The sequence below is a fragment of the Odontesthes bonariensis genome, chromosome 7 (genome assembly GCF_027942865.1).
Source record: "Odontesthes bonariensis isolate fOdoBon6 chromosome 7, fOdoBon6.hap1, whole genome shotgun sequence".
Taxonomy (NCBI): domain Eukaryota; kingdom Metazoa; phylum Chordata; class Actinopteri; order Atheriniformes; family Atherinopsidae; genus Odontesthes; species Odontesthes bonariensis.
The window spans coordinates 26,463,978-26,478,398 of record NC_134512.1 but is presented as its reverse complement, the minus strand read 5'-3'; the positions used below and the strand labels follow the sequence as shown (position 1 = coordinate 26,478,398).

At 41.7% G+C, this 14,421-nt stretch overlaps 1 protein-coding gene across 3 annotated transcripts in view; it reads left to right on the top strand.

Moving 5' to 3' along the window:
• Positions 1 to 14,421, top strand: part of syt12 (synaptotagmin XII) — a 31,463-nt gene that overhangs the window by 7,002 nt on the left and 10,040 nt on the right. For all 3 annotated transcript variants that reach the window (XM_075470353.1, XM_075470355.1, XM_075470354.1), the window contains exons 2-5: positions 4,995 to 5,058; positions 5,660 to 5,853; positions 6,538 to 6,933; positions 13,114 to 13,329. In XM_075470353.1, coding sequence (XP_075326468.1) covers positions 5,013 to 5,058; positions 5,660 to 5,853; positions 6,538 to 6,933; positions 13,114 to 13,329 — 852 coding nt within the window. In that variant the 5' untranslated portion in view covers positions 4,995 to 5,012. The remainder of the gene's footprint in view (positions 1 to 4,994; positions 5,059 to 5,659; positions 5,854 to 6,537; positions 6,934 to 13,113; positions 13,330 to 14,421) is intronic.

Sequence of the window (14,421 nt, the reverse complement as noted above, 5' to 3'; positions counted from 1 at the left end):
TGCTGTGTTGTTATATCAGAGCGCGGCAGCATTTGATTATGAGTTATTGGGCAAGATTAAAAGTAGAATTGATTGCTTGGGCTGCTGCGAGAGCAAGTGAGAAAGAGTACGAGAGCAGCTGACAGGCCCGTGATCCGTTCTTCTTTTATTCCTCCCACCCAGAGCGTTTCTCACCGCTCTCCTGCACAGACACACACTTCTTTCTCTTTTTACCACCCACCGTTTCCTTTACCTATCTCATTGTGATCTCACTCTCTCCTTATCTAGCCTCTCCTCTTTATTTATTTATTTATTTTTTTTGTTGTGTGTGGAAGAAAGAGACCATCAATCAGTGTGTCTGTTGTTATTGAACAAGCCTACTTTAATATGCAGCTGCAACGGAAGGCATTCCTCTTTTTTCCCTCTTTCTTTTTCCTTGCTGTGAGCAGCAAACAGCCGTTTATGGAAATCCTGCATGTTCATAATCTGGACTGAATAGGTGTTTGTTTGTTTTTTTTAGTTTTTTTTTTTTTATTTGTGTCTGAACCGCATTTACATTCAGATGAATGACAGAAAGGGAACTGAGACCACATCAAGACCCAAAAAGAAAAAACAAGTAGTTATTTTTCTAATCCTCCATCTAAGTGTTTAATTTTGCCTACCGGTGAGTTCAAGACAAAATAGTTTATTGGCCTCATTATCTATGGAGTGGTCTGCCCACTTCTGGAGATATTGTCTATCGAAATCTTCTTTCTTGCCTTCTTCTAATATACAGTCGCATAAGATTACACATATCAGGACATAATGATACATCACGTGGTCCTGACCAGGTCTTAGAATTAGATAGAGATAAGCTCAGAGGAAGAACACTTGACATGCTGCACGTTATCATTATTCATTTAAAAGGCACCGTGCCCGAATGCAGAAGCAGCACACCAGTTAATTCAACGGCTTCTACAACCACCCTTTGAAGCAATGACTTGAAATAAATGTATCCCGTCACTGTGATGTTATTGTAGAGGAGTTTTCTCCCGGTCTTCTTTACAGTGTTGCCTAAAAAGACAAAAGTGGAGCAGAAAACAGAACAAAAATCTCTAAGATAAATAAATAAATAAGTAAATAACTTTAACCTTGTTAATTTGTCTTTAAGATGTTGATATATTTGTTGCAGTGCATATAAATGGCAAAATCACCCACCAGTGCTGCGGCTGTGGATTTCTGCCGTGAATGTGCAGAGCGTCGTGTCCAGCTAAAGGCGAAAATGGCCTGTCTGTTCTACGTAGAAGATTTAGGACCCCAACTCTCCCTGTTGTCTCTCTCTGTTGTAGCCTGAAAGGAGTGAGCCAGCCAAATGGCCCATTTCCAATATTGTAGAAAATGATAGAAAATGAAGACGTGAACATTCTGGTAGTTACACCTGCGTACCTTGTATAACTTTAGCTTTCTTCCTCCTCAGAAGCGCTCCGAGGATCAAACATTTTACAGTTGAATTAGCCCAACATTAGATGTTTTAAACAGTCTGAGTAAACGGGGCAGATGGTGACACATGTCGTTGGGTGTAACCAGATTAACATACTCATAGATCTCCTTTCTCTGAAAGAGGTAGAAGGTGTAATCACACCGCATGCCATTTAAAGGCCATAGGAGGTTTTTTTTCTTGTAAAAGGCGAGGAGTTTGTTCTGTGAAAAGCATGGGTGGTAACATATTCTGTGCATATAGACTGCAGAAGCACAGTAAGATGTTGGAACCCACAACTGGATTTGATGAAGTGTCCATCTACAGATTGCCCCACATGACATAAAATGGATTCATCACTCCGTTGGACCGGTTGGCAGTGATTGAGAGATTTGGCATACCTGAGTCTTTTCTCCCTGTTTCCCTTCCCTGGCTTCTTAACAGCCACCCTTCCATGGAGACCATTTCTGATGAGGCTTCAGTGAACAGTAGATGGATCAACTGAAGGGTCAGATGCATCTCTCAGGTCCTGTGTCATGTCTTTGCTGGATTTTTTTTTACTATTTTTTAAGGATATCATTTTCAAATATTGTTGATCTGGCTTTAGATAGTAGGCCTGCCATTTATTTTGTCCTCCACTTGTCCAGTATCCTAATTTTCTTCTCAGAACGCCCCGCATGTCATGTAGAGATATGCCAAGTTTTGGGATAATAGCTCTTTGTAATTTTGCTCCAACAAGTTGATTCTCAAAGTTATAGCTTTAAAACTATATTGTCTCTGGTAGTTTGTGTGCATGCTGCTAAAGAAACTGTGACACAAATTATGCGTCTTAAAATGAGTTGCCAAAAGATACAATTTGAAATTGGCTCTGTACTACTACTCTGTACTTTCTTTTTAGTATGGACACAAAACTGCTTCATCACTTGAGTTCGGTGCCTTTTTTTTCCTTGAATGATGTGCTTTTTTTTTTTTTAATTTCAGTTCCGATGTTGGATCCGATTGGTCTACATTTTAATATTTAGTTGACCAAAATGAGCAATTAGTAAAACACTGCGTAAGAGGATAATTGCAGCTCTGTGATTGATAAAATAGCTTCCTCAACGATACTCAGTGGGTCTACATGATGAGATTAATTCGATTATAGCTATAGATGGGTTATGCTCCTTATTTGAGCAAGGGTAATTTTCCTTGGATATATGGTGGTGAATGAGTTGAATCATAGGCACAAAGCATGTCATACCCCGGTACGATAGGTGGCGCTGTACCCATTTCAACTATTGCTAATAGAACCTCTTCCGTTTGACCTCTTCACCAACAACAACAACAAACTCAGGCATTCGAGAAAGATGGCAAACGATGGGGAAGATGAAGCTACGTCCCTCTACATTTCATTTGTGATGAGCTGGTTGTTGCACAAACGCGATGCACAACGGCGCATTCTCCATCGCGCTGTTTGTTTCTTTCCGACGGCGGCGCCCACAACAGTAATATCGTCTCCTTTGACTTCCGGTTCACGACCCCGGGAATAAATCTCGAGCATTCGCAGAACGCAAAGTCCAATCCACCACCTGCTTCTACGAGCACGTTTAGTGTGACTTTCAACCGAGTTATCCCGGGGTCTTAATCCGATCGCGAGTAACCCGATCTGATCTAATATCTTGTCAGATTAAGGTGTATACATGAACTTAATAACTCAGTCTTAAGGCTTCAGTATGCTTCTCCGTCGCTATCCGTCTCCGTAGTCCGTCCTTTCGGAGTTCTCCTTCGGGCTGTCGGATACGCAATGCGATTCACCTCCCGATCAGTAGGGTCTCCATCGATGGAGAGGGCTCTATGTAGGCGACCATAAATCAGCCTTTATTGGAATTTAGCCCTTAATCCGATTTTTACAGTGCCATGTAACCTGAAATCAAATTAACACTGTTTAGAGCACTAAAGTAAGTGTAGCCATCTTTGAGGTTTCTGTTGGAGTATGTTGGACCTCATTCTTAGTACTCTACTTGTGAGGCACCAGAATGCCCATGCTGCCTCTGTTTTTATTAAATCTGTCTGAGATATTGCCTCAATATCTCTTCTCTTCTTTCCCTCCACGCTCTCGATCTTGTCTTGCTCCTCTTCCTCTTTACAGCTTTAAAGCTCCTCCCAGACCTCCTTTACTCAGATATATTACGTCAAGCTCAGGTGAGCCAATGTGAATCACACTGTGCCCATGTGTGGGTGGTTCTCAGAACTTCTCTCTCTGTCAGAGATTATCCACGCGTTGCTTATGGCACATCACAAACTGTCAGTGGGCCCCGCACTGCGTCAGCCACTTTAATTGGCCTGCATGGTTGTGGTCTGCAAAGTGCTCAGTGGAATTGAGACACACACAGACACACACCCTGCTGCCCTCCCCCAGCTTTTTTTCTATATCATTAGTGTAATGCTCCCATTTCCCCCAAGCAGCTGAGAAATGGGGGAGATTCCAAACAAGCAAAGAAGGAGGAGGGGAAGAGGAATGAGTCACACACCAGCAACCGTCTTTTTTTCTTTCTTTTTTCAGTTTGCCAAAGAAGAGAAGGGTGCATTCATTTGTTGTTATTTGTCTCTTTGATAAGAAAAGACCATGTTAATTGAAGTTATTTCTTTCTTTTAAATTTGCAGCAAATATCTTACTCTTTGCATGCCAATTCAAATCACCGTAGAGTCTCTTGTGTCGAAGTATCAATGCCATCAAAATGGTTCCTTAAAAAGGGAATGCAATTTTACACACCAAAGGAAAACGCAACCGAAAATGTGAAAGTGCGAATATGTGGAGCTTTTTATGGACTGAGAAGGGGCAACAAGTGACTCTTCAACAGTGTCAGACAGGGTGCTACACCACTGTCTATTGCAGTTGGAGTTGCTGGTTTAGAGGCTCGAATCAGGTCAAGTTACAAATAAAATACGTTACCCTTGTCTCTTCTTAATTGTTCACCTTAGGTCAAGATAAGTTATAGGAGTGCGAAAGCAGAGTCTTCTTTTGAACCACCATTACAATCTATCCTTTACCATTAGTTGCTTCATGTGCCTTGACTGATGAAACAGCATTGTCCTGCTGATTAGAAAACCAGGTCAAGCAACATTTGACTTGGTTGGTTGTGTGACGAGCTGAAACAAAAAGGACATCGGGGTTGACTGCTGTTTGTGTCATTTTGAACCTAAAGTCAGCAGGTTTTCGATCGATCAGCAATCCCTAATGAGGTTTTGCCGTCCACCTTTAGTTGTTCTAATCAATGGATCGATGGTTGGAGGCTATTGCATGCACATTCTGCCTGCTCATGCATCCTGGATGTCAGGAGTTATTATGGTCTCGTGGCACATTGTGTCCCTAAACTAGTTAGCGCAGCCACATTTACTGTGATTAATGCTGAACAGAGAAGATTGAGAGTTAGGGATTGTAGTGGTGACCGTTTCCAGAATGGCTGCCGCTGCCTGGCACTGGGAAACGCTTGTTCAAATGAAACTTTGCAAAATGATGTTGTGGTTTTCAGATGTAAAATGCAGATTATTGAAAAAGATTCTTGTTTGGATGTGTTAGTAGGCTGGCTGCAGAACCATGTCCTCGGCTCAAAGCGAAGATATATCAGGCTACCATCTGAGTGGTGAGTAGATGCCACAGACTGTGGCATTTTTCTATATTTTTCTGCATGCACACATCCATTGTGTGGGTGAATTCTTGACAGCTGTGCGGCTGCACTGTTAATGTATGAAGGAGACCACTTGTGGCGTCTGCCTCATTCGTGTGCATGTCTTTTGTTCTGATGTCTGTCTGAAAGCAGGTGTCTCACATCTGGCCTCATTTGTTGTTAAACATCACTCATGCTTGAAAACACTTCAGCTTGCACCATAACTGGTTTATTTCTTGTCCTGAAAAGATGTCAACGCCCCCCCACAGGTGTTAGTCATGATGAAAAAGGCAAGCATTTGTTGCAGAGGCCTTTTAATTGATCTGAATATGTATTTTCTTTTACAATTTTTGCCTCGAACTAACAGATTTAGAAAACTTCTATGTGTTCAGTCGGTCTCTACTCACTGTTAAAGAGAAATACTGAAGCTGATCTTATTAAGACTCTGCCCTTAGTTCCAACCAGTGATCGAATACCCACATCAGCCATTAAGTACAGTCACAAGGCTCCTGCAAATTGAATCAAAGTGTATCAGGATTGCTTTTACATGGATTTGTTGTTTGTGTGTCTGATTCAGTGGTGCGTAACCCACCAGGCTGGGAGGTGGGGATCTACTTGGTGGGCTTCCTCTTGCTGCTGGGCGCAGCCGGGCTCAACATCTGGAAGTTGTGGAAATCTGGAACCTTCCCCGCACCGTCCCCATTTCCTAACTTTGACTATCGATACCTGCAGGAAAAATATGGAAACTCCTTTTCAGAAGTCAGACAAAAGGTAGACATCCACTTGTAGAAATGTGAGCCACCAGTTGCCATATCAGGTGCCTGCTGCCTGTAGCAACTGACAATTTCTAGCTTTATCTCTTGTGTGATTTACATAATGAATACATAAACCATAACACAGCATTATATTATATATATAATATGTTTATTGAGCAGCAACTGAACATAATTCAGAGCTAAATGCTAAAACGTTGTACAGACAAGATCACCATATTAACTTAAATGTTGATGCTGCCAGTGTTCATTTCCACTGCCCCTAAGTGGCCAAATTTGTTCATCCAGGTTTAATGTTAGTTATTACAACAAGGCAACACTGAACACAATATAATACATAATTTTAGAAAATATAAAGATTGAGAACAGAAGTTGTTACATATGCCTTTGAGGAGGAATAAAGTTTTCAAATAAATGCCACATTACCTTCCCTTTCAGAAAGAATAAGTGAATATGAATATGTTAGACAGTGATATCCAAACCAAGCCTCTTCAAATGCATTTTATTGTTCTGTCATAAAATGCTTAAGTTGGAAAACAAAGGGAAGAGCATTTAATTGTAAATAAAATAGCCTAAAAATCATACCAAAACCAATCCTAATTGGTTCCCTTTAAGACTTTCCGTTTATTCAATTTCCCTGAGGCATTACAATAAATCTCTCCTTTTTATTCCCTCCCTTAAGAGAGTGGCGGCCAACAACCACCGGCGCACCTCAACCACCTCTAGCCGCAAGCCCAGCCTGGCCTTTGGTGAAACCCCTGATGGTCTCAGAGACCTGGGCCACCTGGAGTTGATGAACAGGGAGCTGGACCCGAGCGGCATAGCTCAGCTCAACCGATCCATCTCTACCGACTCGCTCAGCTCCATCTCCTCCATCGCCAACAACTTCGGCCACGACTTCACGGTCGGCCAGCTGGAAGTGACCCTTGAGTTTGAGCCATCTCGGCAGAGGACAGGAATGCTCCACATCACCCTGCACCAGGGCAAAGACCTGCTGGAGAAGGAGGAAGGAGACTTTCCTGGCTGCTTTATTAGAGTCTCGCTGGGGCCAGAGGAGATTAGTGTGGGAGTCTCAAGGGTAAGAAATTACCCTTCTTGTATTTCATCCCTATTTACATATATGTAGCCTGGAGGACCAAGTTTATTGATATGTAAAGTTTACAAGGACACAAATACGCCTGCTTGTCATTCAAATAACTGTCATTTATAATTAAATTGTCTTCTTCTTTTCATTTTTGTGCCAGTTAGAATTATAAGCCTTGTAAAAAATAAAAAAATTACAGAATCATGATTAAGAATAACAACCATTTATTGGAAATGAGTACAGGGACATAAAAAAAAAAGATGTGCTTTTGCCTTATTTGGCTCTAAATTAAAAATGCATACTGCAAATCTAACATGTCCAGAGCAGAAGACGGTGGCTCAATTAGATTGTTAAAATAGTGTAAATGATTCCTCTCAGTTACCTGTCAAAAACAATGTGGGGAGATGGCATTTCTGTGAGTTTTATTCAGAGGTTTTTCATACGAGGTGTTTCAGGACAGTCATAAAAACTGTGCAGACAAATTACACGATTGACTGTTAACTGCGACAGATTCAGAGACACTGGGATCCCTGGGATTTTACATTATTTCATCAATCTAAACAGAATCAAAGGGTTAAAACTTAAGACCTTTACTGTCTGAGGTAAGGCTGATCAGAAAGTCTCTTAAAGTGCAATCCTACTGAATGCTGGCTCTAAATTGGCTCTTGCTCCAAAAAAAACACCATTCGAACAACATCTACTTCTGTCATGCGATACAAAGTTATTGTATTTATTTTTCTCTCAGGGCATTATAGTGTCATTAGCTGGATTCCCTCGCTGTGATTAGTGAGCTGGTGGTCCTGAAATATATTAGTCCTCAAAGATAGATATTTTTGTCTAATCGGCTTTCAAGTGTCAACCTCTACAGCTCCACCTTCTTGTCCAGATGTGGTCACTTCCAGCTCCAAGAAAGACCAACATGCTGATGGCCAAATGTCAACCCTGAGTCTTAGAAACGCCAGATTACAAACCAGTGGCTGGCGTGATGATGACTTTGTTAATCTCTTATTCTATCTATGATATATTGGTGTATAATAGTTCCCATGTTAATCATTCTTAATTAGTATTTCTGGACCTCAAAATTTAGTTTCTTGTGGGAGACCTGCAGGTCTCCTGTGGAAGGACGTCTTCCCCTGTTATTTGAAGAATGATGTTTACTATGTTTAGTATCTTAATTTAGTGCTCTAAACTGTCTAATTAGCACTAAATAGAGTAATAATTCAGAACAGCAGACAAAAATATCTTTCCAATCTTTTGATGTTGCAAGATGGAAAGTTATTGCACTTCATCCTGAGGGGGACGGGACCGCATGTGACACATTTCATAGCGATATGTCAGATGGCTGCAGCTCAACTTAAAGGACCCAAAAGCACCACGGAAAACCCAGCATGTAAAAATAAAAACTGTTCAAAACAGGAGAGATGTTGGAAAATAGTCAGACATTGAAATGCATAAGCAAGAAATTACATTTCTGTGTGCTGTTTAGACTTTAAAAAAACAAAAACAATGAGGAGTTTGGCTAGGGCAGACATGACACTAATGCAACTTGGAGCAGTGACTGTTTTTCCCACTTCTGGGGATTTTAATCCATAGTTAACTCCTCAGATTAATGGTACTCGCATTTCTGAACGCCACCTTTTTTTGCTCTAGCGCTTGGCTTTGCAAAAAAATCCACGATTGGAATGTGAGTAGATAATAATCAAAGCTCAGTAAGTCAAATATCACAAGTTAGGCAGCTTTGAACAGTTTGCAGCTCCGACTTTCCAGTCTAGGGTCGAAAAGAATGTCTGGGGTTAGGCGATGCAATAAAAAAAGCCCCGAAATCTGTATGGTGGAGGTAGTGATGGAAAAAATATCATTTCAGCTGGTTCATTATAAAAAGTGATCAGGAAGTTGTGCAGTCATTGTGACAGGACGATCGACAACTTGTTGAAATATTCACATCTTGCCCAAGCAGCGGACTGACTGACAGTTCCATCTACTGAGTAAGATGGAAAATAAGAAAAAAAAAAAAGAAATGGTGCTATCCCCCTGCGAAGTCTTTAGATTGATGATTTCAGCTCCAACGCATGAATACATAATCAAGCGGGGCCTTACTTGCAGCATATTGATATGCTCCTTTTTTCTTTTTTCATACATATAATCATTTAAGATGCGGGGGTTCCCATCAGCTTGCAATATCGTGTTGAAAAGAGTAGAACCGCCTCTAGAGTACTAATGCATAAGGGATCCAAAGGAAAGCATAGCTCAGGTTGGTGATTAGCAATTAAAATGCAGCGAGGGGACTTAAAAGCACAGGACCGGAGGTAGAGAGAGGCATCGGACACTGAGGAAAAGCAATAATGTTGCACTGAATCTCTGTTTGAGCTCAGCTGAAACACCGTTGACATAGACAGCGATCCGTCCTGCGGGGTAAGAAGCTCGATCCTGCAGCCTGACAAGCCAGTCGTTTCCTGTCCAACAGAAGAGCCCATGTCATTTGCTTGAGGGGCCGGTCTCCAGGGAGCCGGAGTCAGGAAGGTTGACTTCACTTTGTTCTACTGTCACGAGGAGCAAATTAAATGGACCCTTTCCCTCAGTTTGTAGCTTGTAATTACCTGTACTTTATGTCATCATAACGACGACGCTTTGTAGCAGCATACAGTGAGATTCCAGGTGACAGACTATAAACCAGTTTATACGATCTGTGGATGTATTTCAGAACAAATCTAGAGACAACTCAATGTGATAACCAGATTATCCCAAAACAGATATTTTTTCTTCACATAAACTATTTCACAGTTAATATCAAAAGCAGATTATTTGCATGTTAAGTCGTTTCCCTTTAAAATCTAATATAATCCTTTGTGTTTTCCACATTGACATTTTTGGAAGCATTCCCTTGCAGAGGTGCCTCTCGTCAGTCTTATGCTAACATGCTAACTGAGGCCTGTGGGGTCTGAGATTTATTTTTGCAGTCTCTCTGAGGATTGCACAGTCTGACCTTGGGGTGAACTTACATGGACGTTTGACAGCTGTCTGTCTGAATGTTTTTCATTTGTGAATAATATTTCTCTTTGTAGAATGATGGACTCCAAATAGTTGGGAAATGACCTTATAATCTGTCCCAGAGTAATTGCCAGCAGCAATTACTTCTCTAAGATCCTTGCTGATGTCTTTCCTTCATGGCATTGAATCACAACCACACCACTGAATGCTCCAGTCCAGCAAACGGACAAAACTCCTGCTTTTATAGAGGTGCTCACACATGTAGATGATCATTTAATGCAGTACATTTGGTGAACAGCACTTGGTTGCTACTTACCCTCTTAATTCCTGTGGAAGCAGTGAGGGTGGACTCACTTTTTCTCTCACCGGAACAGTGACAAAGTGTTAAACGCCTCAAAAGCCCTCGTTCAACTGAGGTCGTATTTATTTGATATAAGATCTGGTGGGACCAGATATTGTTTTGATTATGCCCTGATATGAAAAACCATAGAATTGAGAGTGGGTGAACTTTTTTTTCGCACATTGCCATCAATCATTTTCATAAAAAGCTCTCAGTTCTAATGTGAAACAAATGTTCTGACAAGAAAAGAAAGCGGCCACATTCCTCCATCTGCTACGCCTGCCACTTGCCTTCTGCTCTCAGATCAGCGGTGCCAAAAAATACTCTTAAGTCCGGCCTGGCTGTGAGTCATCGCTCTGCCGTGTGACTCGGCTTCTGCACAGTTTTTGCAGGCTGACATGCTCACACACAGCATCATCAGATTCCGTCTTTTACATGTGGTTTGAATGTGTCCAGGCTTGTGTAATGATATTAACACTATAGTAATACTACTGATAATAATCATTTTGATGGTGATAATGCGGGAAGCTGGCACTGATGCAGCAGCAGTAGCAGCTCCCTGTTGAATGTGAAGGAATACCAGGGGAAATGCTGATGTCAGCTCCACTTGCTTCTGATGGTCTACCCCCTCTGTCCTCTTTTCTATGCTTTTCCTGGTTCAGTCTCTTCACCAGCATCTTGTCGCTGTCACTGCTTTGTATTTTCCCCATCTGTCCCCCTCTTCTCCTGTCTGTCCTTTCTTTTTCTCCTCTTTCTCTTGTCTCGTTTTCTGCCCATCTACTTGCTGTGACTGCTCCTTGCTTTTGTTTGGCTTGTAATAATCTCTCTGTCTCTAGCTCTCACTTACACATTATCCACACATGCCACTTTCTCTTTTTTTTTTTTTTTATCGCCCCGCACACATCCTCATTGTTATCTCCCGTGAGATTAAGCCCCCAACCCTCATGTTGTGCCTGCAGGAAAGGGCTGGCAGGCAGAAAGGTACCTCCTGCTTTGGATACTTTCATGTGAATTTCCGCAGCTTCTTTTTTCATTCTGTAGGTGTTGAGTGTTTGATTGTCCAAGGTTAGCCTCAAAAATTGATTTGTAGAGCCTGTGCTCTGAATTCTTAATTGTGTAATGACACAATGAGTTGTGACTTTGCAAGTTCTGAAAGCCACAGTGTTTTTTACAGAAATATGTTTAAATCTCAATGTATTTCACACGTGTGTGTGGAAAAGGGCTATATTTAAACTGGCTGTCGTCTTCACATTACTAGGTGCTCTGTAACTTTGAACCTCGTTGGTGATTCTAGATCTTCAGGCTACAAATGAACATTACAAGTGTGCCTTTGGCAGCAGTGTCTTGTCATTTGGATCTTAACTAATCACTATGAGTTCTGCTGATATTCCCAAAGTGCCTCCAGACTGTATTCCTGTTTGGGAAAATCTGTTTGGCTGCCAAGCAGGAAGGTTGCATTGTGAACTGTAATCTTAACCTACTCGGGTTTTCTCACCCTGCAGATTATGCTGCTCATGTTGTTTCCAAGATGGCATGAATATAAAGCACCTTGTAGCGGCAGGATGCAGGACGGTTTAGATATAAGGCACACAGGGGAAGGCCTCTATGATCATGTTGTCTTTGTGATTTTTACTGTCATGAGAAAAAGAAAGTGCATTTTCTGTCATTTCTAAGGTTTTACATGTCTGGGCATAATTAGAACTCATCCTGTCCCTAGCAGGTCTTAAATTTAGGTCAATACAACCTAACCAACCAAAACAGTTGGCAATCTTCCCAGTCGTGGATATCCCATCCAGTTCATCCCAAGGTCAGACTGAGCAATGCTCAGAGAAACTCCAAATAACCCAAGAGCTACATCTCAGACTCTGTAGGCCTCAGTTGGCATTTTATTTTTAAGTTTTTAACAGAACGTTTATAAAAGGACTGAACAAGTATGGCTTGTTTGGAAGGGTAGCAGGAGAAAGCCTCTTTCCTCTGAAAAGAACAGGGTATCGAGGCTTAAGTTTGTAAAGGAAGAGCAATGTGATTTGGACAGATGAGACCAACGTGGAGATGTTTGGTCATAATACACAGCAGCACGTTTGGAGAAAACCAAACACAGCAATTCACCACAAACACATCATGCCAACTGTCAAGCACGGTGGTGGAGGACTGGTGGTTTGGGCTTGTTTTGCAGCCACAGGACCTGAGCGCCTCGCAGTCATTGAGTCAGTCACAAACCCCTCTGTATACCAAAGTATTCCAGTGTCAAATGTGAGGCCATCTGTGAGGCTGAAAGTGGGTCATCAATAGAACAGTGACCCCCAAAACGGCCGCAAATATACAACAGAATGTCTGCAGTGGTCCAGTCAAAGTCAAAGCAATCCTCATTGAACTGAAGCAACACTAAAGAAAAGGGGATTAAATCTCCTCCATTAAGATGTGAAAGACTGAGAAAGTCTTACAGAAAACCATTACTGCGGGGTTTAAGGTGTTTCTACAAGCTGTTGAATCACAAAGTGTACTTAGTTTAGTCCGTTTTTGTTAAATAGATCATGACTTGGTGTCATTTTCAATTTGTTTTTGCTCATCTGAGGTTGAATTTCCTTCTTTTTAAGACTTGGTGAGGACCACGTTATTTTTTGTAGTGCCCTGACACATACAACCTCAGAACTGAAAGCAGGTGTATTTTCTTTTTCACTTGATCGGACGTGTTCTCATCAGTGGAGACGCAGCAGGTTTGATAGAAGCTTCCCCCTCTCTGTAGTGTCCATAACATTAGGTTAGATATTTGGTTCTTCTTTTGGTTATTTGGTTCTAAGTTAGGTGATCCTACATTTCAGCCTCTCTTCATCTGCTTCCCGCAGGTCCAGGCGAATGCATTCACCGTTATCTTTGATGAGCGCTTTTCTGTGCCCGTGGACCTGTCCGCTCTGGACGAGTGCAGCCTGCGCTTTGCCGCGTTTGGTATTGATGCTGATGAAAGAAACATCAGCGCCGGCTTAGCAGAGCTCAAGCTGTCAGACCTGGACCTGACCATCAGACCATTCAACGCCTGGCTCTACCTTCAAGATGTCAATAAGGTACATTGGGAAGGGGTGATGCGTAACAGAGTTCCGTAACATGTCATAACAGAAGAATACTGGAGTAAACTCTTCCGTTTTGGATTGGAAGCACTTTTGCTCTGTTTAACATGTAGCCTGCAGACTTCTAATGTTACCTGAAGCATCTAATAACTGTCTGCACTGTAATGTGCAGCACAGCACGATGGTGTCTGAGACCCCCTCCTGGACATTAAACAAAACTACATGTCAGATTCTATAAATTCAGTAAACAAGCATTTCAGGTGGATTATGTAGTGAATTTCTCCCAAAAAAATTCATACCTACATATCCCCTAGAAATATAGACACGTTCTTTTTTTTTTCTTTTTTTTTGCAATACCTATAAAACAAAGAATGATCATATAAAAGCCGCCAAAGAGCAAAAAGAGAGCAGACGTCCTAATCTGAATAGTCATCAAGACACAGACTTAACAAAGTGTGTCTGTGCAGTGAGTTGAACGGAAATTTTGTAAATAAGAGATCAGGTCCCCACTTTCTTTGCAGTAATCATATTTAATAACTCCTTAAAGGTAGGGTAGGAGATCCTGGATTTTGAGTCCAGCGAAGCTGCATTTTGAAAATACACAGGTAAAAAGTCCCAATCCTTTTCTTCACTTTCCCCCCCGAAGGCACGCCTCTAGAGTACATGAACGCGCATGAGCGCGCATGAGCACGAAGGTGCACGAGCGCTGTTCTGACAGCAAGCATCGATCGTTGCCATCTGAGTGAAGCTGACACCCCAGCCACATGAAAAATTCAAGCAAATAGATTGATCGGTTAGTGCTCCGTTTGTGCTGGTTTGTGCTGTTAAAATTTTCGTTTGAGCTGGTTTGGTTTCTGAGATATTAAAGATTATTTTTTAGGTCATCCAAAGGGCACCATCCCCCCATATTACTCCAAAACAAACAAGAGTGGTCTACTTTTTTAGTGCTCCGTTTGTGCAGGTTTGTGCCGTTAAAACTGGCGTTTGTGCTGCTTTCGTCTCTGAGATATTATGAATCATAATTTCGGCCGATGACGTCACCATCCCCCCCATCTTGCTCCAAAACAAACCAGAGTGGTCTACTTTTTT